The sequence below is a fragment of the Panthera uncia genome, chromosome A2, assembly GCF_023721935.1.
Source record: "Panthera uncia isolate 11264 chromosome A2, Puncia_PCG_1.0, whole genome shotgun sequence".
In the NCBI taxonomy this organism is placed as follows: domain Eukaryota; kingdom Metazoa; phylum Chordata; class Mammalia; order Carnivora; family Felidae; genus Panthera; species Panthera uncia.
This window is the reverse complement of record NC_064816.1, coordinates 157911792-157937341: the sequence shown is the minus strand read 5'-3', so window position 1 is coordinate 157937341 and position 25550 is coordinate 157911792. Positions and strand designations below refer to the sequence as shown.

Sequence of the window (25550 nt, the reverse complement as noted above, 5' to 3'; positions counted from 1 at the left end):
TGTGGCTTAGCATCGGTGTGTCTTTTATCAGTTAGTCCTCACATTTTCTGTGCAGTAGGTTGTGTGCGGTTGGGAGAAAAACTTCCTGATGCTTCTGTATAACTGATGTTCAAATCCTATTAAGCAGAAAATTTGATTTTAAAGTTTCGGGGCTTGTGAAGAAATAGTCTGTATATCTGGGAGGAATTGATCAGATTACCATCCACCAGAGCACAGTGAAGAATTCTAGTGTCTAAGGACAGTGGGAAACCTGAAAAATGGTTCCACAGTTACTTAAATCTGGGAAATGCTGCATTTCACAGAATTTGGAAGATTTCTTGACAGTACACATTAATTCCCAAAGTATGAGATTATAGAGCCTTTTAAAAACGTGGCAGAACTACAACAAAAAGGCCTGAGAAGGTTTTCCCTTCGATGACTGTTGCATAGGACAGCGTTCAGGGAAATGATGGGCATGTCTTCAGCGTGTAGCTTCCAGATTGGGTCCCTTGAAGGCGTGTCCCCTTGAAAGTGATTTTCTACGTGATGTCACACATAAGTACATCCTAGGTCCACGAACCCACAAAGTCCACACGCATTTGTGATGCTCCTGGAACGTTGTAACAGCACCTTTTCCTTGTAGCTTTTGTCAGCTGTTTACTCTTCGGATAAGTGGTTCTTCAGGAAAAATAAGTCATGAACGGTCATCTTAGCACATCAACAACAAATTCCTTGTGCAACAGAGGCAGACTTTTTTCTTTTTTTTTAATTTTTTTTTTTTTCAACGTTTTTAATTTATTTTTGGGACAGAGAGAGACAGAGCATGAACGGGGGAGGGGCAGAGAGAGAGGGAAACACAGAATCTGAAACAGGCTCCAGGCTCCGAGCCATCAGCCCAGAGCCTGACGCGGGGCTCGAACTCACGGACCGCGAGATCGTGACCTGGCTGAAGTCAGATGCTTAACCGACTGCGCCACCCAGGCGCCCCTAGGCAGACTTTTTTCTAATTCACTTACTGGTATCTGGAAATCTTGTTCACAGGCGCGCGCGCGCGCGCGCGCACACACACACACACACACACACACACACACACACACACCCACACACACCCCAAATCCAAAGAAAACGGAAACACTGTGTTGTGTCTCAAGAGTGGGAACACAGTGCCCCAGTATAGACCTTCCCAGTGTGAAAGGATGGGTGTCTGGGGGTGTGAGCCTAAGGTTGTATTTAGGCCCCGGAAGGCAAAGGATGGGAGGTGGGGGGGGATAGATTGGAGCCAGGAATGGTAGTAAGTAGTGGAGGGAGAGAAGCAGCAGCAAGTGGCTAGGTCATTACTGCCTGTAATGTTATCGCTAATCCTCTTAACTTTTAAAATTTGATTTGTGGACAACTCCTACATTCACATGGTTTAAAACTGAAAAAGAATTAAGGGTAAGCAGTGAAAAGTGTCCCTCTCTCCCTTGTCCTCATTTTTGGATGGAGAGTTTTTGGTAACTAGGTAATATTCAATTACAGCTATAGTTGGAGCTCAGAAGAGGGTTCTAGGCTGCAGAGACAGTCTTGTGGTCCTGAGCCGGAAGATGTAATTGAAGGCAAAGGGAAGATTTTTTTAAGTGCAAACTGACTTGTAGTTGTCTTTCTGAGCATTCTCTGTGTGTGTTTCCCCTTCCCTGATGCTTGTGTTTCATTTCCCGAAAACAGCACATTAAGCAACATGAATTCTACAACCATTTGGTGCCTTTTCCATCATTTTGTACACTTTCCCCACCTACTGGGTGCACAATTAGAATGGCTCAGTGACCACTTTGCCTTCTATTTCCTATTACATAGGAATTATGTATTTGGTAGATTTTTTTTTTCCAATTTTATCTGTGTATTTTTCTTTTTTCCAGAAGGAGAACTTGTGGACTGTGATGGGAAATCAGAATCTAGTCCTGAACGGGAAGCTGTGGACGATGAAACGAAGGGGGCGGAAGGAACAGATGGTGTGAAAAAGAGAAAAAGGAAACCGTACAGACCAGGTATCATCCTGAGCTGGACCTTTTAATGTAATCAAAACTTAGTTAATTTAAGAAAAAATGTAATATTGAGGACTCCCAAGTATAATTAAATGAACAAAATGAAATATAGCTCCTTAACTCTCCAAACTAAAACTTGAATGTCGAAATTGAAGAACTGAATGTGCATTTAGGTGGCAAATTCCTTAGGTCGAGTATGTGAATACTTCACAAAAAATGATTCTTTTAATGCCTTATCCCAATGTTTTATTTGTACTGGGACCTTTAAGGCCGTTTGTATATTTTTTCTTTGTTGCGTACTTCTGCAATTATTTTAATTTTCAGCATTCGTATTTACTATTTGTTATGTTAAAAAAATTTTTTTTTACGTTTATTCATTTTTGAGAGAAGGAGAGAGCATGAATGGGGGAGGGTCAGAGAAAGAGGGAGACACAGAATCTGAAACAGGCTTCAGGCTCTGAGCTGTCAGCACAGAGCCCGACGCAGGGCTTGAACTCACAGACTGCGAGATCATGACCTGAGTCGAAGTCGGACACTTAACCGACTGAGCCACCCAGGCGCCCCATATTTGTTATGTTTTTTTTTCTTTTTTTTTTAATGTTTGTTTATTTTTAAGAGAGAGACAGAGCATGAACAGGGGAGGGTCAGAGAGAGAGGGAGACAGAGAATCCGAAACAGGCTCCAGGCTCTGAGCTGTCAGCACAGAACCCGACGCGGGGCTCGAACTCACGGACCCTGAGATCATGACCTCAGCCGAAGTCAGATGCTTAACCGACTGAGCCACCCAGGCACCCCTGCTGTGTTTTTAAAACTTACTTCAGTGTTTGTGCAGGAGCCAGTAAGTGTATAATGTGAGGGCGATATGACAGAGTTCTTAGGCTTCCTGAATTTATAGACCAGTTCATACACGACTGATTAAATTCTGATTTCCTCCCTGCCTCAGAGGTGGAGGGACATCTCGCTTGCTTATAAGATTTTATTTGCCTTATTGGAAAAAATTACTGAAATGGTCACAATGCAGACCTTTTAGGCTTTCTTTAGGCACTTTATTCATGTCTGTTTACCAATCAGTGAGACATTAAGTCGAATCAATTCAGTCTTTAATCTTCTAGCTGCTTATATTGTATTGATAAGAGTGTTGTAAATACCTTTTGAGGTGCAAGGAAGACCTTTCTCACTGTTGTATGTATTCTGTAAGACCTCAAGAAGGTAACTTTCCTTACAGGTGGGCCACATCTGAAACAAGGACCTAGGTTAGCTTCATCCAAGTCACTGCATGAAAATCACTTCATTTCTTCCTAATTTGGAGGCTTATTACTATACATACGTTTTTAGACACTGCAAACTCCTTCTAGGAGCTAACATTTATTGTGTTTTTTTCCTTTGACTCTGCCTTCCGTGAAGGTCATCTCTGTGACTGAGGGAGCCATTAGGTCACAAAGTGGGTTCGACTTACTTTTGACTGTGTGTCAGGCTCTAGTCTATGGGCTTTACATCTGGCAAGTTATTTAATCCTTATAATGCATGTATGAGGAGGAGTTAGATGCCATCCCTGTTTTACCAGTGAGGGAACTGGGAACACTTAAAAATTAGATAGCTTGCCCAAAGTCACAGAGGAACCAGAGTTAGAATTTCTGCTTTTAATTATAGAGCTGAATGTGTCTCATGTCCAAGGGCCTTAAGTAGACACGTTACCCCTGAAGTTATACTGACTTTGTTTGGGTCATCTAGTTTTGTTTATATCTTGTATTTATTCTCTGTAGCTGATGTACAAGTAATTTGAAAGATGATATTTGAGTTACTTAATATTTGCTAAATAAGTATAATTTACTGTAATATATACTCTGATGCTGCTTAGAAGAGGAAATGCACGCAGTCTTTCTACACTCTAATAATGTCTTTTTATACCTGTTTGGTTAGTGATAAGGTAACAGTAGTTTTGACCTCTTTTAATTTGCTTATTTCAAACTCTTGTGTATAAAAATGATTATTTAAAGTAGCCCATATTGAATTTGGGAAATGCCTCAGTATTTAAGCAGTATCACCCTACTTTGAAAATACAGAGAGCAATCAGTTATTTACAAGGCTAACCAATTTCTTTTTTGGTTAGGTATCGGTGGATTTATGGTACGGCAAAGAAGTCGAACCGGGCAAGGAAAAACGAAAAGATCTGTCATTAGAAAAGATTCTTCAGGCTCTATTTCTGAGCAGTTACCTAACAGAGATGATGGTATGGTACTGATTTTGTTTAACTCCCTTTTCTTGCTGTCTCTATGGAAAAGAACTGTCCTAAATAATGCTGCAGTCACAACCTTATTGCTTCTTACTGATCATGGTTTGAGTGCCTGTGGAGTTCATACCTATAATACAGAAATGAGGTTTCATAAAGAAGAAGATTTAAATCCAACAGAGTATATTCCTCTGAGATTTTTTTTAAAACAAGTTTCTTTCTGTCTTAGGTGAAATATCAACAGGTTAGGGACCGAATCACTTAGTTAAACCAGGTGCTTACTGATCATCTCACAAGAGGCCTTTCTTCGCCCGTCTTAGCTGCTTGGTATAAAATTGGAGACTTTATTTTGTTGAAAGTGACAGGGTACTACAACAACTTTAAACCAAATTGTATAATGTTTTAGAAATATGTCTTCCAATTAATATTCTGTCATCCTCACTTAGATCCTCAAAGAACACTAAATCATTAAGTCACAGCTTGAGAATTGGTTCTGATGAACACTTTTTGTCAGTATGGTCACAGTCTGTATGCTGTACGTATTTTAAATGCTTTCTGTAGGATATGAAAAAAAGATGTTTTCAGCATGTGCACTGATTGGAGTTCTTCCATTATTAAGAGGTGGGGTTTTAACCTGTGAATTAATGAAAATTACAAATTGCATTTTTAAAAGGAAGCACTAGATGGTTTTAAAGGAGTTCCTCATATGACTGTAACAGTATGATTGTAATGTAGTTATAATAAGCCCTAAGAAATGTGACATGTTTGATGAGCCTGGTTTTGTGTTTTCCTTCTCTCTCTATTCTGCCGTCATAATTTAGTTCTGTTAGGTTAGTGTTTTATCCCTTCACGTGTCGTATCGAGAGTGATCCATTGAGTTTTTATTTTCTTATGCATTGTTTCCCTTTCTGAATTGAATTGCTAAGTGCTAAGACCCTTTCTCGTTTCTCTATAGCTTACTCCTTCCTAGTCTCAGTCCTCTGTTACTTCCTTATGTGTCTAAGTAACACGGAGCAGAAGTATTCAAGCCTGTGCACATGTGTGATTCTACAGATGCCTCTCCTGCCCTTTCCCATAGTGCCTCATTTCGTTGTGTTTATTGTGTGACATAGATACATACATATACATAATATGTTACTTTTTATTTATGTGTTTATTTTTACTGTGAGTTCATATTCTTTAGAACATTCTCTGAACTTTGTTGAGGAGTGAATTGCAGGTGGCTTCTTTCAGAGACTGCGTCTCTTACCACCAGGAACATGAGGTGCTACCACCCCAGTACTTCTTTAGCTTAAAGAATTTAGCTTCAATTCTTAGCTTGAAGTTTTTTGGTCCACCTGCATTCTATAAATCTGGATTTCTTACATATTAGGGTTATATTGAGTTTATGAACTCTCAGGGAAGATTTTCACTTTTTGCCTTTCTACCCAGCACCAAATTCCCTGACAAGTTGACAAGTTCTTGGCGGTTGGTGGTGGAGAGGGGGAGGGGGAGGGGGAGGTGAGTGATGTATGGGGGACGAGGGGGTTGGGAGGGTGTATTTCTTGTTATGCCAACTCTGAGCGTGGAATCCTTCAGGGTCTCACCTTTATCACCTTTATGGGAGGCACCTCTGGTTAATCACTATGCCGAGGAGGGAGAGGCCTTGAACTTTGGTCTTCTAGTCTCCCATTGCTCAGGAGGCTCTGAAAACCTGAGCTCAAGGTCACTGCATTTTAGCAGAACTTCAGAGAGAGCTTTACTTGGTTCTTTGCGTAATTCTTTCTGTGGTTCCTGTCTTACCTGAATTTGTTGGTCTTTAAGGATTCTTTATTTTCTGGTAGATTACTGGTACATTTAAAAAGATAGTTAAAAAAAAATGTTTATCCACCATCTGTAGTTGTTTTTAGAAGTCAGTTCCCTTACATACTCTGGCCACAAAAGTGCCCACATTGATTTTTAGGAGGGATGTACTGTTTGCCTTGGGAACATGAGCCTCTCATTTGATTGCTCACTTATCTGCTCTACGTAGTGGACTGACTTCTTTGCTAATTTCATAGATCAAAATTTTGTTTTATTTCCTTTTCTCTGATTGATTTTAAGATTGAGCATTCATAGCATATTTACAAGCGTTTTCGTAGGTGGTGATATGTTAGTATAATATGTACCACAGAAACCTAATTTGCAATAAATCCTTGAACTTGGAATTGCTGGATTGAAGAATACACTTTCCAAAAGACTTCTGTTGGATATGCCCAGTAAACTCTTCGGAAAGATTGTTCCTGCCTTTAGTTGCCTTTAGAAGTATAGGAGTAGCCATTTCCCCATACTCATAAGCACTGAGTACTTTTATTATTTTAATTTTTAACAAAATGTTGATGTTAAAGGAAACAGTTTGCTGCTTTGCGAGTAAGGAAATACTCATTAAGAGACAAAAGTAAACATATACTGATACTAAATAGACATGCAATGAATTTTTTATGATGCTTAAAAGTTACTAATAAACTTGCTTTGACATCTTTTTTGTGAAAAAGTGTGTCTGTCAAGTGATGTTGTATGCCTTAAACTGACATAGTATTGTATATCAATTATATCTCAATAAAACTGGAGAGAAAAAAGAAAAAGCTTGTTTGTTTATATGGATCTGTGTATGTTGGTAAGCTGTAAAGTTACTTTGGGTGGATTTGTCCGACAATATTGAACATCCCATATTTATAAATGTGACTGTTGTTTCAGGCTGGAGTGAGCACTTACCAGATACACTAGTTGATGAATCTGTTTCTGTTACTGAAAACACTGAAAAAATAAAGAAGAGATACCGAAAAAGGAAAAATAAGCTTGAAGAAACGTTCCCTGCCTATTTACAAGTAATATTTTGCTTTACATTATATTGTATAGTTTATTAACAAGAGAAATGTAATGTATTGAGTTTTGAAAAATAGCTTTATTTTTGTTGGTGTTTTACTCGTTTTGTTTTTAATTACATATTTTAAATGCCAGCTTTACCTTTCAGAAGCCCATAAAAATTAACATTTACTTTTTTTTTTGTGCTTTGGTACTTTTCAAAAAGTTCTTTTTTGTCCCAGTTTTTCACTTCTAAATGTTTCTTAAGGCATACAAGGACAGTTTGAACTGGGAAAAGCTCATTCTTCCAAAGCAGTCGCACTTGTGTGCTCCCCAAACCCACGTCCTATGGACAGCTCCCTTTGCCAGTGCAGGTTAGAGTAATTATAGTCACTGAATAAAGTTGGGTTTTTAGCAGCCAGGGTTACAGCTTTTAATAATTGGTTACTACTTTCAGAGGCCAGTGAGCCAAAGTTTTAAGTAGAATTGTTTTTTGTCTTCTAAAACATACATCAGAAAAACACCCGTCAGGGTGAAGATGTTCTTTGATAGGTGTAGGCTCCGTGAAAATAGAAATCTTTTTATCCTGCAAGCATTAAGTCACAGAGGAGCTCCAGGCCATGTGGTGTCCTGGAAAGGGCCCTGTATTAGAGATACAGGACTGAGATTCAGGTTTCCGAGCAGGGGAGTCCTCCTTCCTGGGCCTCTCTGTCTTCAGGTGTGAGAGTAGAATTGGAACAGACTATTCTTGAGTGTCTGTCCTTATGTCAGTGTCGGTGAGTGTTCCTCTGATCTGTTCCTTCCACACAATAATGGCCTACATGTATACCTCATTATTGCTTGCATTTATTTTTTTACCTTAATTTTCCAGTTGGCTCTTAATGGTTTAACGGCTTTAAAAATTACATTTCTTCTCAGCTAATATCCAGCTGCTTCAGTTTTCTTTTTTAATGATGAGAAGTATAGGGGCGCCTGGGTGGCTCAGTCGGTTGAGCGGCCAGCTTCGGCTCAGGTCATGATCTCACGGTCCGTGAGTTCAAGCCCCGCATCGGGCTCTGTGCTGACAGCTCAGAGCCTGGAGCCTGTTTCAGATTCTGTGTCTCCCTCTCTCTGACCCTCCCCCATTCATGCTCTCTCTCTCTCTGTCTCAAAAATAAATAAACGTTAAAAAAAAAAAAATTAATGATGAGAAGTATAAAAATCACCTACTCATTTGAATAGAGTTTTTTGTTTAATAAACTTTTTGTTTAATAAACTTGTAAGCATAATATGTAGTATGTGGTAATATACATGAGTGTAAGTTTTTATTAGACAACTAATCCATAAGGTCAGTGTCCATTTTAGAGAGAGAGAGAGAGAGCGCGAGCACTCGTGGACACGAGGCAACGGGGAACAGAAGATCTCCTCAACAGACTCTGCCCTGACAGCAGAGAGCCCATTGCTGGGCTCGAACTCGCAAACTGTGAGATCATGACCTGAGCCAAAATCAGACACACAACCAACTGAGCCGCCCAGGGGCCCCGAGGGCAGTGTCCATTTTAGAGCTGAGCCTTTAAGGTTGGAGTCCTGGGCTTGAGTATTGCCCTCCTGCCAGTTAGCGATGTGATCTCATTCCCATCGACACCTGTGTGCCAAGAAATGTTGAGAGATTAAGAATTATGTCTGTAAAGTACCTGTGCCGTACGTGTCGTCAGTCTGTAATAGTATGTTTTGTTTTTCCCATGTTCCCTTCAAATACCTAACTGTGTAACTTCTTTTTAACCATATAATAGTAATTTTATTGGTCAGAAAATACTCCCACCTTTATTGTTTAGATTCGCTTTAACTGCATCCTTTTTGTTGTCTTTTAATAATCCTGTTGTTGTCCCTTTTAATAATCCTTTCTTGAGAATATTGAGTAGAATACCTGCTTCTCCTCGCCCCGCCTCCTTTCCTTTCCTTGATCCTTCTGTAGAGTATGATCTTCTTTGGCTGTTTATGAACATATGAAAACTGACCATTTCATACATTGAAAAAGAGCCTTTAAAAGTAGTGGATCTGATTTCCTGATTAACTGCTGTAATCTTGATCTCCTGAACTGGACTGTTTCCTCCAGTGTGCATCAGTAATACTTAATGGGTTTGTTTTTTCTTGAGGCGGGGGCCAGGGGGCGGGGTGGGGAGCGATATGAAGGAAGCCATTGTAATAATGATACTGTTTCTTGAGGTAGAGCTGTAATTTCCCCCATTGACTTGGGGGGGGGGGTGCATAGTGATGAAAGCCACAGGGATTCAGCAGCCATTATTCCAGTTTTTCTTTATTAATCATAACAGTGTCTAGATAAACTATAAATAATTGTATAATCTGTCAAATAGATTTGTGTGGTCTCCTAAGACCTAGTGCTCCTGTCTACCTTAGGAGCCCCTGTAGTAGATTTAAAATCTCTGGTTGGTTCTTGGAGTCACATTGTCAAATTAGAAACCACATGGAGCCATTCCTTTATATAAAATCAATATAAAACCATCAAATTAATAGGAATATTACAGTTTTTGATAATTAGCACTGAAATCTTCATGAGTTATTAAAAAAATTGTTGCTAATCATGATGTCAGATTGAATACTGAAGGCATGAAATAAATGGTTTCTAAATTTTAAGATGCTCTACTCTTCAACATTTTTCCTAATGATAAAAGTATCACTGGTATAAGAAACAAACCATCGTCTACCCAGTGGTCAGCTTTGCTGATTTTCAAATTTCTTTTTTTTTTCCTTTAAAATTTTTTAATGTTTATTTATTTTTGAGAGAGAGAGAGCCAGGGAGGAAGGCGGGGGACAGGGGGGAGGCACAGAGTCAGAAGCAGGTTCCAGGCTCTGATCTGTCAGCACAGAGCCCAATGCGGGGCTCGAACTCACAAACCATGAGATCATGACCTGAGTCGAAGTCGGCCGCTTAACCGACTGAGCCACCCAGGCGCCCCTCAAATGTCTTTTTCATACTGAAACAGCTTGTTCATTTAAAAAATGTGAAAATTTCAAATACATCATCACCTTGATCAGGTTTCACAAATAGCTCCTTCCCCATCCCCTTTCAGAAGTTAGCATTGTTAACAGTTTGTTATTTATCCTTTCAGAACCTATTAATTTATTATTAAATTATGAGTGAAAGTAATCTTAGTTTGTATTTTATGTTTTGCTGGACATATCATTCAACTTGTTTTCTTTTAATTCTGTATTTCAGAGCTTTTCTTTGATAGCATAGCTCTATGTCCTTTTAAAATGTTGATGTGTTTTATAGTTTGGGTGTCTGTAATTTATTTAGTCCTGTGCCTTTTGACAGACCAATTGAAGCTGTTTCCTCCTGTGGTACTATAAAAAATGCTGCAGCGAGCCTTTTCCTGTATATGTATCTTTTGCAAGAGTGTGTTAAATGTTGATTTTCTTCAAAATTGGCCTCTACAAAGGATCCCTTTTCCAGACAGACCACCTTACAGAAAATAGACTAAAGCGGAACCGTTGGGTTGAAGTGAAGTGGAGGGGGGCGGGCGGAGTTCCAAGGGCTTCCTTTTGTCCTCTTTATTGATCCTTGAGAAGTTTTGGAGAGGTCCTTGCATTGTAAGGAACACAGCTTGAAACACTAGTCTCTAGATTAGTGGAAGTACATTGAAACGGAGAAATGTTAATATGAGTAAGTGAATGAAAAGCCAAAAGCCTTTAACAGCAGTAAATTTTGTGCACATACTATGTTTCAAATGAGTATAAAAACCCTCTTTCAGATTTATAGCATGTTAAGTCTTTAATGTGGTTATGTGAGTCAATATGAGGTTACTAAATCTACCTGAAGTATGTAAATATTAAAGCTATAGATCAAACCCTTGTGCTATTCTCTGCAAGTAATCTATAAGTATTAATAATATTTATGAAGCTTTAGTTTTTCTTATAATATGAATGAAGGTGCCAGTGGTACTATAAATTTATCAATTTTTAAATTTAATTGTAGCCGAATCTCCTGGAATTATTGGATTATTGTATCTCAGTACAATTGTGTGGTTTTATATGCATAATTTTGTCTCTAGTAAAACTATAAAAATTTGTTTAAAAATAAGGGGAAATCCATATAAAAGAATCGACAGGTTATTTCTAAATTGTTTATATATTTCTATGTTCAGTTTCTGTATTCTTGAATACCAAGTTTTTGTGTTAGTTCTGCCTTCTTGTCAAAACAGCAGAATTACCTGTTAACCATCTTAGAACTTTATAACTAAGTCACTTTCGTATGTGCTTATCTTTACCTAGGAAGCTTTCTTTGGAAAAGATCTTCTAGATACAAGTAGACAAAACAAGCTAAGTTCAGATAATCTATCAGAAGATGTGGCTCAACTTTCATATAAAACAAACACGAACACAGATTTCTTGGATCCTTCCTTAGATCCACTACTTAGTTCATCATCAACTCCAGCAAAACCTGGAACCCGCGGTATGTGGAATAATTTGCAGATGTGTTCTTTACCATATGGAATTCGTATTCCTTGTAATTAAACCTTTGAAATGCTTTAGTTTGGCCTCATATACATTTTAAAAATCAGCCTCATTGAAGTATAGTTTTTGCATTCAGTGAATGCAACTATTTTAAGTGGACAGGTCTAGAAGATTTGGTAAATAAATTTATCTGTGTAAGTACCACCAAAATCAAGAGTTGCAAAGGAAAATATTCAGTTTATAACATGCTGCGGATAATGTACAGAGGTGTGTGATTTTGCCCTAGTTGAGGAGTAATAAACGTAACAGTCTTTGACTTAAATGAGGTAGATTTTTGTTAATTTCAGAGCCGTGAGAAATTCAAAAGAGGAAAACAAAAGAATGCTGTAGTCAGGAACTGGCTGACAGACTGTGTTAAAACGGTGGAGCATGTTGTGTTACATCACAGTCTCTTACTACTGACACTTACTACTGTTTGGGCCAGAGAAGTCTTTGTTGGAGGGTGGCGCTGTGGTGCCCCGTGGGACACTTAGCACCTCTGTCCTTATGATGTCGTGATGATCAGAAATGTTGCCAAATGTCCCCTGTGTTGACAACCCCTACCCTAGGTAGAGTGACTATGGGGACTATTGAGAAGCGGAAAAAGGTATGAGAAATAACATTTATAAAGTACTGTTAATGTCAACAAAGATCTAGAAGCTTAAGTAGTTCAGCATGTAGGAGTTGTGATCATAGAACTTTGCCCCACTTCCAGATTTTTATCTCACTATCAGTTATAAATTAATGTTTTTCTGACTTTTTGCCATTAGTTAGAGTTTTTCCTCAGTAAATTTTATAACTCAATTTTGAAAGTAATCTTAAGGTGACCTTTTACTGAAAGATGACTTTTGATATATTAAGTAGTTACAGTTCCATTAACCTGGCATTACCCTAGTTGACATGCAGTCTTTTAACTTCTTGAAATGATTAGAAGCAATCTTACCAACCCCCTTGTACGCATACAGGATGTCCAATCTTCCTTATTGTGAGCAACAGTGAAGTTAAAGGAGTGACCTGAAGGCCATGCTTTTTATTTGTTTAATCTTGCAGATCATTTTAATTCTGTTGTTGTCAGTACCTAGCTGCTCTTATCCGTGTCTATGTATTGTTAAAATACATAATGAAAGACCTGTAGACCCTTCAAAGGGTATCGTACTGTGAAAATCCATTTAGATAGAAGTTACCTGCACTTGAGTTTTTATGAGGAAGAGAACTGATGCTGGGCAGAAGGCATATTGTAGCGGGAGAAAACATGGATAAGTTCACGAAGCCGCTGAGAATGGTTGGGTGACGAAGCCAAAGTGTGGAGGGCTGGAGTAGAACCCACTCTGGAACCCAGACGACACGGACATTCTCTGCAGTTGGACGACTCTTGACAGTCTAATGGGCAACTTAACTAGTCGTAGCGGCTTGTTGTTGTTGGGTTTCGTTCAGTGTAGTCCATTCCATCAGTTCTAATGATGTGTTGGTAGGATAGAAAATCCCTTTTGTCAAGTGGGGTGAACTTTGAAAACGCGGTTTAAAAAAATGTTACTTGTAATTTATGTAGTAGAATTCCGTTGGTTTAACACACACACACACACACACACACACACACACACGATCCCTAAATGAATTATCCACTTGAATTTTCCTTCAAATGTCTAGAGAATACACTATTGAAGTAAGCTTGTTTCTCTAAACACTTAACAAATATTTGGGCATTTCATTTACACAAGTTTTCATTTTGAAAGATTATAATCTTCTGTATGTATGAATTCTATTTGACAAGTGTTTGTTCAGTGGGACAAGACTATTTGTGTCTTACAGGGATATTTGCTCTAGAATCTTACCGTTTTTTATGGGCCCTCCCCCCTTTTTAAAGTAAAAACATAGCTGACCTGGATTAAAACATTCAGATGTACCTTAACTTAAATGACTGATGTAATTATTAAAGCTAATCGATTGTCTTACTGATGAGTCCAGAGGCCTTTGGAGAACTCCTCCACTCTTCGTTATCTCACACCACACACCTGATAACCATCCACAAACTTGTCTCTGCCTTCAGAATGTATCCCAAAGTCAGCCACGTCCTATCTCCCCTCTCCCTGCGGCTCTGGTGCCCGCATCACCACTTCTCACCTAGACTTCCCATGCTGCTGGCGCTCCCCCCGCCCCCAGGCGGCCGGCACTTTCCCTGTAAGAGTCAGTCCTGTGCCCTGCGAGCCATCAGCCTTCGACCAACTTCCCGTTCTTTATATTGTGGACTAAAGCTCAGTCTTCGCCATGACTTACCAACCATACATAATCTCACTTTGCTGCCTTTTTCATTTCCTATCACTCCTTCTCTCCATCACTACAGTCAACCACATTGGCCACACTTGGCAAAACCCTTCCTGCGCCAGTCTTGCCCTCTGCTTTTCCCTCTGCCTGGAGTATTCGCTCTGTCTTCCTGCGTATCACTCCCTTATTCCCTTTATATTTACCCTTGGTCATGTCCTTTAAAAGGTCTTCCCTGACTACTCTGTCTAATAGTTTGTCACCTCCACATCTTATTCTTATGCTTTTTCCTTCTTGTTCTCTTCATAGCATTTATACTGACACCATTTATTTATTAACTCCTCCTGTGAAAGTAAAGTAGGCATGCACTTTGTTTTGGTTATTCTGAATTCCCGGTGGCTGGAACAATGCCTTTTAATATAGTCCATCGACCTAATTCTGTGGATACTGACATCTTTTGGATAAATAAGTGAACGGTTAATCAGTATTGAGATCAGAGTTGGAAGCAGGCATCGAACTATATGGTACCTACTATACTTCACAAGAAACTTCTAAGTAATGGGTTTGACTTTCATATTTTATTTATCTTCTGTGTTTTATTTTCTAATGTCACTTTTAGAGATGCTACTTAATGCATTTTTTTGCTTTGTTATAGCATTCTATTTCACTTTTATTGCATTTATTTATTTTATTGATCTTTATTTTAAGTTTTATTTTATTGATATACATTAGTCACAAAACAAAAAAGTCTTAATTTTTAATGTTTTGTTACTCAAAACATTGGCGTGTGCTGTCTTTGAAAAATTCCTTATTTTAGAAGTGATAATCTTAACTTTTTATGATTCTAGCACTTAGCTTCTGTGTAGTCTAGATATTTAGTGAGTGGTTGAATGAGTGAGGGTGTTTTAGAATGTAATGTCTAGGACAATATTGAGACTTTAAAAATATACTTGCTATGCTTAGGTACGACTGATGACCCCTTAGCTGATATTTCTGAAGTCTTAAACACAGATGATGACATTCTTGGAATAATTTCAGATGACCTTGCAAAATCAGTTGATCATTCAGGTATATATGTCTATATTTGTCTAGTGTCTGTTTTATGATACGATGAGAGGTATATGTGTGTGTGGAACAAGTTTAGTCTTTTCTCTGAAACTGAAAAAACGTTTGTTTTGGCTTTGTCAAAGAACTCATCATTTTATTTGATCTACCTCAGCTTTTCTGCTTTAGGAGAGGAAATAGCAAGTTAATTTCTGTTGTCTTTCTAATTGCATCAAACTTAAGGCTTGTTGCCCTACAGTCTTGCCGTATCTTGTTTCTTCTTTTGTTTGCATTGCCCCTCACTTCCCGGTCCCGTGGTAATCATCCATTTTATTTGGTTTGGGTCTTGTAGGTCTTGATTTATGCACTTTCCAGGTTGAGAGCTCACCTTTTCCATTTGGTAAGAAACTGAGTAATGGATGACGGCTGACTAGAAGTAGTCTTCTTTTTTATAGTGATTTCAGCTGAACCAGCCTGTAGGTGCATGCGTATTGCTAGAGTGCTAATTTGTCACTAATCCATCCTTGCTTTCCCTCTGTGCGTGCAGCTGAAGCATGGTGCAGCTGTGCTGTGCTGTGGATGACTTTACCAGCAGCTCCTCTTTTGTTTTGTTTTGTTTTGTTTTGTTTCTTTAATGGATGATTTTATTCTTGTTAATATGTAATTTATAATATGACCCACATGTTAGAGAGTTAATTCCTAATATAGGATCAAAGAAGAGCAGACTACATTTTAGTTCTTAATGGCAGCAGTATTGAGAGAGCGTGATAAAGTGGATGATAGACCACTTTTAAACGTGACTTTTGCCTAAAAACCAGTTTATACGAAACAAAGCCCGTTATTTTAGGAACATAAGCAATGTCTTGTTTTGTGACTACAGAATATTTCCAAAACATGGTCTGTAGTTGAAATTATCCACAAAAGGATAAAGTTTACTAACCAAGAGAATTTTAGAGCATTTCGTTACGTGAGATTCTATCCCTCCTGTGTCCTACACTACATATGATAGTTGAGCTATACATCTGAAACCACTGTTTTCCAAGTTAAAGCAGTTGACTGTATATTGAATACTGTATATTGAATCTTCTTGTAGATTCCAAAGTAATAATGTGGTGCTCATTTTTTGTGGACGTTCAGACTCAGGAGTGTTCTTCTGTTCCTCAGGAGATGTGTTTTCTTCAATTGAAACATAACTTTAAATGGCACCTAAGTTTACAAATACATCGTGCCTGACTTTTCCTGATGTGACTATTCAGATTGATACAAGAATCCTGATTAGTTTAGAATTGCAAACTTTTTTCATTGCTCCGTTTTAATCATATTGTCGTGTATTAATGCCAGTAAACAGTGTCATGCATTTTACGTGACTATTCAGGATTCGCTTTTAATCTACTTACTCTGCCCCTCCAGCCGGCATAGATATTGGTCCTGTCGCTGATGATGCATCGTCTTTGCCTCAGCCAAGTGTCAATCCCACTTCACGACCACTAAGTGAAGAGCAGCTAGATGGAATCCTCAGTCCTGAGCTAGACAAAATGGTCACAGATGGTAAAATATTTGCCCTACATCTAGGCTTTCTAAAAGACATGAGTAAATATGATTTTCAAAGATTTCTGCATGCTTCTTTCTAATTTAACTTCTGTTCTGATCATTTCTGTGTCAAATGCTATTTTGTATCCGTATGTTGAAATGGTAGTTGTTAATGTTTCTATTTCTTTGTTTTATCCTAGGAGCAATTCTTGGAAAGTTATATAAAATTCCAGGTATTTGTGTTCTGTATTTCGAGTTTCTGACAATGGCATTCCAGGTGCTTTGGCTCGGTAGTCTCTTCGTCTCATTACCGCTACGATTCTGTCTCACAGAGCTTGGAGGGAAGGATGTTGAAGACTTGTTCACCGCTGTGCTTAGTCCTGCGACCGCCCAGCCGACCCCGCTAGCACAGCCTCCCCCACCGCCTGCACCTCAGCTGCTGCCCATACACAGCCAGGGTATGTCACCTCTAGAAAAGTTCCGTAAGTACGGTTCTGCGGTCTGTGTGCGTTTCTAAAGCAGATCGGCCTCGACCCTTACGACCCTTAGAAACAATGGCTAGGAACCAATAGGAGGAAACCCTCCTCTGTGGTGATGGGAAAATAATCTGAATTGATCTCAGCCACACCCCTTCCTCCCTGAACTTCTCTGGCAATCTGTGATCCACTTTGAGAGCAGAATTCTTTTTCTCACCGTGGGGGCCGTGGGGGAGGAGTACCTGCCTGCTTCCCTTCCCCAGCTGGGCTCCTGTTTGCCTAGCCCTCCCTGCACACACGTTTGGAGAATGACCCTCCACCTGGCTGCCTTGTGCTCACTGACCTGGTCCCGCTTTCGCTGTCATTTCCTCAGTGGTTAGCAAATCTCCACCTCCTCACCCAGCCCCATGCTTTTCGCTGCAGCGTGTGGCACAGACATAGATATTTGTTTGGGTAATTACGGTTTTCCCCTTAGATTGTGAACTGTCTGAAGGCTAGGGCCATATCTGTCCTCATCTCTATGGACTTCGCCACAGAATATGTGTTCAGCACATCCGTTCAGAGTAAATCCTTGACCTTTCTCTACTGTCAACTTCGGTCTCCTGTCAACTTCACATTTTTTTTTTTTAAGTTTATTTATTTATTTTGAGAGAGTTAAGGAGGGGCAGACAGGGAAGGAGAAAGAGAATCCCAAGCAGGCTCTGCACTGTGAACAAAGAGCCTGACCTGGGGCTCAGTCTCCTGAACTGTGAGATCATGACTTGAGCCGAAGCCAAGAGTCAGACACTTAACCGACCGAGCCACCCATGTGCCCCCAAATTTCTCATTTTGTACAAATCTGCCTACTTTGATTTGTTTTCTCCGACCTGCTTGTAACTAGTTGCCACATAAGACTTAAGGGTTGAATTTCTCCATGTTTCTGGAGAGCTGAAATTGGACAGCCTAGACTTAAAATTTGTAGAGTGAGGGGAAGAGATGGTGTGGCAGGTGTGGGAGTCTCCCGTGGGGGGTAGTTTGGAGTCCTGTGTTGGCATGTGTCTGTGGTGATTTGAGCATAGGGTCAGTTCTCTAGATCTTGTTTTCACTGCTTCATGATGATATACTGAATTGAGTAACTTAATGATACTTTTATAAACTGTGACACTGTTTTTGTATAAGTGCTGAAACGTGCAAATAATGTAATGTTATTTTTACTGCCAATTTTGTGCATACATGCAAAATGCCATAATACACATAATTAAAATATTTTAGTTACTGCTAGTTTAGCCTCTAAACATAAGTTTACCTTGATTTTTGCTAGACTAAACATGTGATTTACATTTGGATAAAACAGACTCATCACAAGTGCTTCTTGTCTCAATTGTTCCCATGTGCTTTCTTAATGATTGGAAATGCAACACTTCAATATTTCTCTTCTCAACTTATTTAAAAAAAAAAAAACATATCCATGTTTTCTGAAATGCAAAGTCTGTATTTTAGAAATCAAATCAGTTAAAGATGCATTTTTAAATAAAAGATCTTACCGTCATTATTTAAATGCTTTTAACAGTATAGGCTCATTTTTGAAAGGTTTTCAGGGGATGCCTTTGTTTGTTTTGTTGGTTGCTTATGTGTAATACAAAGATTAATGGTCCCACCCCTCCCCCCACCCCGTCCAGAGTTTTTAATCCTAGTATATGGACTTTGAGGTATACAGCTGAGTTATATCATAGTAGACCAGAATTCAGGTAGAGCTTTAAGAGTCGTTAAGATTTTGGCAGTCATGTTTCAAAGAATAATAATTGTAACTTAAAGCATGATCAGGTAATATACAGAGTGACACATAGATATTCAATAATGGCAACTTGAACATTTTCCAGGGCGGAGGAGAAGCGGTAAGTGGGTAGCATTTAAGGAGCAAAAGCAGAAAATGCATGTTGGGTCTAGATTGTATGTAGGCGGCTGTGAGACAGGCTGTGCCAGTTGCCTTTTCTTCTCCAGGTTGCTCAGAGGTCTCACACCAGTGACATGACCTGATGGGTTACAGGTTTTGGCAAGGTAGCTCTGACGTCAGTATTGGAAATGAATTTGACACGAGGGTTGTACTGATGAGTTTATTGTGGTTGGAACTAAGTGAAAACTTGGGTTCCAGGGAAATATATCTGCAATGCTAATTGAAAAGAAGAAACGGATATGAGTGATAGCGATGTTAGAATAAGTAGGAGTCTGCTACTGAATGGATGTGAGGCACAAGGAAATGTGGAACACAAACCGAATTAGACTGTATGGAAGCCAGGTTTGCCTACAGGTAATCAGGCTATAAACTAGAAGCCCAGAACAGCGAAGACTGGCTGTGCGTGTGTGTGTGTGGCAGAGGGTGGTAGTGGAGGCGTGACAAATTTAGTTTTAGACCATTGTTAGTTAGAAATGGGACACACACGTTGTTCTGACTTGTAGGCGGACTGACTCGCAGCTGTTCGAGGCTATAGGTGAAAATCGAGGAATTGCATGTGGAGTGACACTAGTTGAAGTTGTGGGAAGGCGGAGGTTTCTGAAGAGGATGTACTGCCATAGCACACAGAATCTCGAAGAACTCTTCAATTAAACGTGACCAGTCACATGCTTAACTCACCTGGCTTGTAGTACACGCGCAATTACGTGTTCCTTTCCCTTTTCCTTTTCAAGGATTAGGTGAAAGTGAAAAAATAAAACCGTGACGTAGACTGAGTGAGAAGCATAGAATCTTAGAAATGAGGATTGTTAGAGACAAGTTACAATGTCAGGTAGGATGAGTGCCTGAAAGACGTTTCATTGGACACTAAGATTGTTGGTAATCCTCAGTGGGGTAACTTCGATGGGAGGGTCAGAAAGGGTGCCAGAGTGTAACGTGTGGACAGTAATCCAGAAGGTCAGAAAATGGAGAAGGGAGATTTCAAGAAGATGGAGATAGAGTAACTTGAAATCACTTTCACTGAAGGTTAGGTGAAGTGGCTTTTCAATTGTTACCATGATTCATTCCTTGAAAGAGGTTACGTTCATAAACTGGGATGATCAGGTTGGGGTGGTATGGTAGATGTGAGAGAAAGAGAGAAGAGACACTTCTTAATTAAAATAACAATAATGAGAAATGCTTTGCATTTACGTGTCCTTGAACAAGTTATTTAACTTCTAGGTCTCTGCTTCCCTGGTGCTACCTGTGATAACCCTAGGTTCCTAGGGTTATTATGAGGATCAAAGAGTTAATATGTGTAAAGCTTTCAGAACAGTGCTTGGCATATAACGAAGGGCTTGATACGCTATTGTTATTATGACAAGTTTCAATATGGCCACGTTGTGCTTAAGATAGTGATGACGGGCATGGATCACATTCTCATTACCAATAAAGAAACTTTTGTTTATGCTAATCACATGGAAGACGTTTTGACATTTTTCTTTTTCAAATATTTATTCAGTTTTGAGAGAGGGAGAGAGAGGGAGTGGAGCGTGAGCAGGGGAGGGGCAGAGAGGGGGAGACACAGAATCCGAAGCAGGCTCCACGCTCCGAGCTGTCAGCACAGAGCCCGACATGGGGCTCGAACTCATGAACTGCAAGATCATGACCTGAGCTGAAGTCGGACGCTTAACCCGCTGAGCCACCCCAGGCGCCCCAGGATGGTTGACATTTTTCAGTGAAATCTCATATCCCTTAATGGAACCTACTTTTCAGTGAAGTTGAAAATAGAGGTGGCATTCTCCTTTGAATAAAAGCAGAAACGTTGTTCCTTAATCTTACCCTTGGCATGAATATAGACCTACTGGGACACTTGTCGCTGTGGAGTTCTGATCCGGTGGGCCCAGCTCTGCCATGTAGGAGAACAAGCCCTAACTGGGAAGTCAGATAGCTCTTAGGAAGTCCTGGAGACCAAATCCTGAAAACCTGCAGGTGCCCAGCCTCAGTATCCTCACACATAGGACCCGGAACTCTGTATAGTAGAGTGTTGTTCTAGTCAGAGGGTCTGGTAGGTGAAAGGACATCGTGCAGTGTAAAACATGTGGGTGAGACACTGTTCTTGGTTATTCCTTTTTCTAATGGTATGGCAAAGTGATTGTTGGGAGTACTCTACCATCATACCAGCCGGGCCAAGTATTAGCCAACTCTGTCCCTGTATTTTCATTTGTATGATTGATGGGTGATGGGTGAAGTGGATCTCCTAGTGTCGTTCTGGCTGTTGCAACAGAGGCCTTGTGTTTATTATTTCAGAGTATGTCTCTAATTTGGGAGGAGGTTTTTGAAGGTACAGAAAACTGCTCGGATAAGGACAGTTGGCTAATTCCTAAATTGTTCAGAACAGTAGATCATAGTCGAGGTTGGAGTTACATGCTTTAGGAGAGGAAGGGTCTTATGGTTTGCCTGCTGGCTGTTTGGAAAGAAGACAGGTATTTGAAGCTTGTGCGTAAGGTGGGATGAGAGTTAAAAATGTGTTTGGGGGCTGAAAGGCAAGCCAGTAATGAAAATTAGGTCCCCAGCAGAATGTACGTATTTTTAGCAATAATCATCTGTCTGATAATGGTAGATGAAATATTGCTTGTTCCAAATAATTTTAGAACAAGTACCAATTTAAGAATCATAGATGGTTTTTTGTATCAACAGGAGCAAGAGTAAAATGTAAGGAAGCATTCGCGTGTAGATTTTGAGTGAAGAAGAGAAAGACTATTTAATAAAATGTAGGAGCATTTGCTGGGAGAGTCCTTTCTGTGGAGCTAATATGTATTGAACAGTGAACTGCGTACAGGCGCTGTGCTGAGAACCCCACGTACCTTGTGTCTGTGACAGTAGAGAACACCTCCACGTTACAGGAATAGTGATGGGGTCCCTTCCGACAGGAAGCAAAATTAAGCTTCTAACGGGTAGCACCGTTAAGCTCTCAGACTCCAAAACACATGCCATTTTCAGTATACCATGATGAAGTAAACAGAAGTACAGGGACCATACTGCAAAATACAACCGAAAGTCATTCTTTACGCAATATTTTAGTTTAATATTGAAACAGAAATCCTACTTTTAAATAGTGCTAGAAGTTTTTCTTTAGACATGTTATTTATAAATAAGCTGCTCTTTAAAATTATTTATGAGTAATATGCAAACTGAAGTGGTGTTTTCTTCTTTGAAGATGTGTTTTCGCGGATGCCACTCATGAATGGCCTTATTGGACCCAATCCTCACCTCCCACATAATTCTTTGCCTCCTGGAAGTGGATTGGGAACTTTCTCTACTGTAGCACAATCCCCTTACACTGATACCAGGTATTGGAAGCCTTCATTTTCCATGGAAACTTAAATAACATTAATTTTTGTTGTATAAATGCTAGTCTGTTTTAAGTTCTTGTGCACTAAGCGTACGTTCGGTATGTCAGGATCAGGATCTTTGCTGCAGATGATCTAACATTGTAGCTCTTTTGTAACAAGAGGGTTTAATGAACTTGTGCTTGCCCACAGTCTTTAGAAGGTAATTTTATATTTACAAAGTAAAGTTATTTATTATCTGCCAGGGATAAAAATCCAGCATTTCATCCGATGGCAAGTGATCCTAACAGCTCTTGGACGTCATCCGCTCCCACGGTGGAGGGAGAGAACGATACAATGTCAAATGCCCAGAGAAGCACGCTGAAATGGGAGAAGGAAGAGGCTCTGGGTGAAATGGCAACAGTAGCACCTGTTCTCTACACAAACATCAATTTCCCCAGCCTGAAGGAGGAATTCCCTGGTAATTCACACCTAGTGTGGCTCTCTGTGTTACCACCGCCCTGAGTAGGTCATGCTGCCTTGCCTGCCGGTGGTTTCCATTGGTGACTGTGGTAGGAAGTCCACGTATCAACACCAGTTTTCATCTTGTATGACTGTGTACAGTGAGAAGATTCCATAGATGTCTAGAAACATCTTGATAGAAATAAACGCTACCTTATGCAACAACGACAGAAATCAGTGGCTCAGTGCAGGGTTGTCTGTTAAAGGAATATACCTACTCTTTTTCAAGTACTATTGGTCACACTTTGATTTGCTGTTGATAGATGAGCATATCTGGTTCTGTTGAGTTGCTTTGTGTCAATGAAAAATTATCCTTAGATCAGAGCTACGGTTTTTTTTAAGTAATTCTCTTCAGTGCTTTAAGAGTTTTACTGTGTGATTCTAGAACCTCATGAAATACCATGTTAAGGCTGTTGACATGTCACTTGATTTCCATTTTCTTTGGGTTTTGAAGCTTTTTAAAAACATCGTTTCTACTTTTACCACTGTCGGTTTCACCCATCTTTCCTTTTGCTTACTGTCCCAACACTAAGTTTCATAGCAATGGCTTGGAATGATTGGTTTTGCATGTGTTTGTTGTGCACGAACGCTGGTGAGGTGCTTATGTATAATTACGATTACCTCCTTTTGGTCCGATTGAGAGACTTCTCTGGAGGACTGATGTTTTACGAAACTTTTAGCTTTGGTTCTTGAAGCATCTTACATGGTTGAGAGAAGTTATTATGTTTGGCTTAACATTTTCTTAGCTGGTTAGCCCCTTCAATTTAAAAACTCCCCCAGTCTACAAGTGAGATTCTTAATAAGGCCACACTACATTCAGCAAATCCTCATTTGGCCTACTGCATGCCTGGAACTTTGTGCTGTACAAAGAATTACTCACTTATGAACACACAGCCAGAATAAGTTGAACTGTCCACACCACGTGGCGATGCGTCCTGACCGCAGCTCCATAAACGTGTGGACCATGCTTTTCTGTTGCAGACTGGACGACGAGAGTGAAGCAGATTGCCAAGCTGTGGAGAAAAGCGAGCTCGCAGGAAAGAGCGCCTTACGTGGTATTTACCAAACCTCCCATGTGTCCTGTTGTTAAACACAATACCCAAACCTTACTTTTGTTGTCGTAGGTTAATAAAGATTTTCTGTTGCAGAAAACACATATTAATACTTGCACAACTAATACACAGCTTTGTTTTTATAGTGATTTCCTATTATGTCTTGAGATAGGATGTGGAGTTTTCTCATAAGCTAGTTGGTAGAACCAGGATATTGAAGATTGAAATCGGTTATTTTAGGAGCATGTTTATTTAATTCATTTCACTTTAAAATTCTTTTATCTCTTTGAAAGAGTACTACTGTTTGAGGCTGCATCAGTGTGCCTCAGTGTCTTCCACAATAATCTCTCTTTGTGTTAGGTTTAGTAAAGACTGTATCTTGAAAGAGACATATCTAGACACCTTTAAGGAGCTTTTGAAACATGAACTTTGCAAGGGATTGTTAGGATATTTTATAAGGTCCACAGTTCAGGTGGTGAATTGTTTTCTCCCAAAGAGCCAAATTAAGATCGTCAGCTGGATCCAAATCCTTGCTTCCATTGTAAAGCATATTAAGTGGACATTATTATTTTTAAAAATATATCCCATTACCTTCCAACTTGATCTTCAGGGTACCTGTTGTCAGTGATAACAATTGGGTAAAGCAGAAACGTTTTCTGATGTGTTGACAATGCTTTGTGTTTTAGCTTGATTATACTAAGGTGATAGGGTAGTTTTAGTGTTCCTCGGTTGTGTTCTCCAATGCTAAGCTCCAGATTCCAGAGTTTAGATTTGGAGGATTGACTTGATATTTTCCTTTTCTCTAAATTAAGAGGGATGCTGATGTTTCCGTTTTTGAAGGGTCTGTGAAGATAAGTGTTGAAAATGGTAGATTACCTCTGGGTTCTCCAGCCTGGCTCAGATAGAGAGATGTCCTCCGTGGAGGCGGCATGCGTTAAAAACGGGAGAGGGTGGGGTAGTGTCCGGATGCTTTCTGGGCACAAGAGTCCAGAAGCTCTGAAGGGTTCTACTTCAATTCCCTTCAACCGTTTAACCCAACTTTTTCTTAGAAAGTTCATCATAGTTTTATTTCTCGAAACATGTTAACGTCTGCTGGGAGATAACTTTCTTCTCCTTTTCTCAAAGCAAAAAGCCAGAGATAACAGGGCCGCTTTACGCATTAATAAAGTACAGATGTCAAATGATCCCCTGAAGAGGCAGCAACAGCAAGACAGCATCGATCCTGGCTCTCGCATTGATTCGGACCTTTTTAAAGATCCGTTAAAGCAAAGAGAATCGGAACATGAACAGGAATGGAAATTTAGACAGGTATGTGGTTTTTTAAAATAATTTGCTTTTAGATTGTATTTTTGTTTTTCGAGAGGACAGTAAGTAATTCATGTCATTATTTCAGAAGATAGTTCTTACCAGAGTATGAAAACGTGGTTAAAAGTTGACTTACCTTTGGGGCGTCTGGGTGGCTCGGTCGGTTAAACATCCGACTCTGGATTTTGGCTCAGGTCACAACCTCACGGTTCGTGGGCTCGAGCCCCGTGCCGGGCTCTGCCCTGTGATCGTGCGGAGCCTGCTTGGGATTCTCTGTCTCCCTGTCTCTCTGCCCCTCTCTTGCTTTCTCTTCCTCTGTCTCTTTCTCAAAAGTAAATAAATAGACATTGCGAAAATACCCACCTTTCTCAGCAAACTGTATTTCAGGCGACTGGGGAAGCTCATTAAAATGTTGCAAATAGCATATTGCCTGGGGCATAGCCACGGTGCTCTGTGGTGGAGTTTATAATCACCTCTGCTCTTCCGGAGTTTATAATCTGATACGGGCGCAGTCTGGCAACTGGTGACCTCCGACAGACTAATTTCCCGTGGCTTTTTTCCTCCCGTGACAGTC

At 39.8% G+C, this 25550-nt stretch overlaps 1 protein-coding gene across 16 annotated transcripts in view; it reads left to right on the top strand.

The window, feature by feature from the left end:
• KMT2C (lysine methyltransferase 2C) overlaps positions 1 to 25550 on the top strand; it is a 284617-nt gene that overhangs the window by 214118 nt on the left and 44949 nt on the right. For 12 of the 16 annotated variants that reach the window (XM_049643093.1, XM_049643079.1, XM_049643080.1 and 9 more), the window contains 13 exons: positions 1875 to 2003; positions 4111 to 4230; positions 6946 to 7076; positions 11326 to 11506; positions 14770 to 14874; positions 15203 to 15250; positions 16261 to 16398; positions 16581 to 16613; positions 16713 to 16862; positions 21986 to 22118; positions 22364 to 22578; positions 23601 to 23674; positions 24797 to 24979. In XM_049643093.1, the coding sequence (XP_049499050.1) occupies positions 1875 to 2003; positions 4111 to 4230; positions 6946 to 7076; positions 11326 to 11506; positions 14770 to 14874; positions 15203 to 15250; positions 16261 to 16398; positions 16581 to 16613; positions 16713 to 16862; positions 21986 to 22118; positions 22364 to 22578; positions 23601 to 23674; positions 24797 to 24979 (1640 nt within the window). The remainder of the gene's footprint in view (positions 1 to 1874; positions 2004 to 4110; positions 4231 to 6945; positions 7077 to 11325; positions 11507 to 14769; positions 14875 to 15202; positions 15251 to 16260; positions 16399 to 16580; positions 16614 to 16712; positions 16863 to 21985; positions 22119 to 22363; positions 22579 to 23600; positions 23675 to 24796; positions 24980 to 25550) is intronic. The other 4 variants (XM_049643092.1, XM_049643083.1, XM_049643085.1 and 1 more) reach the window with 3 other exon arrangements.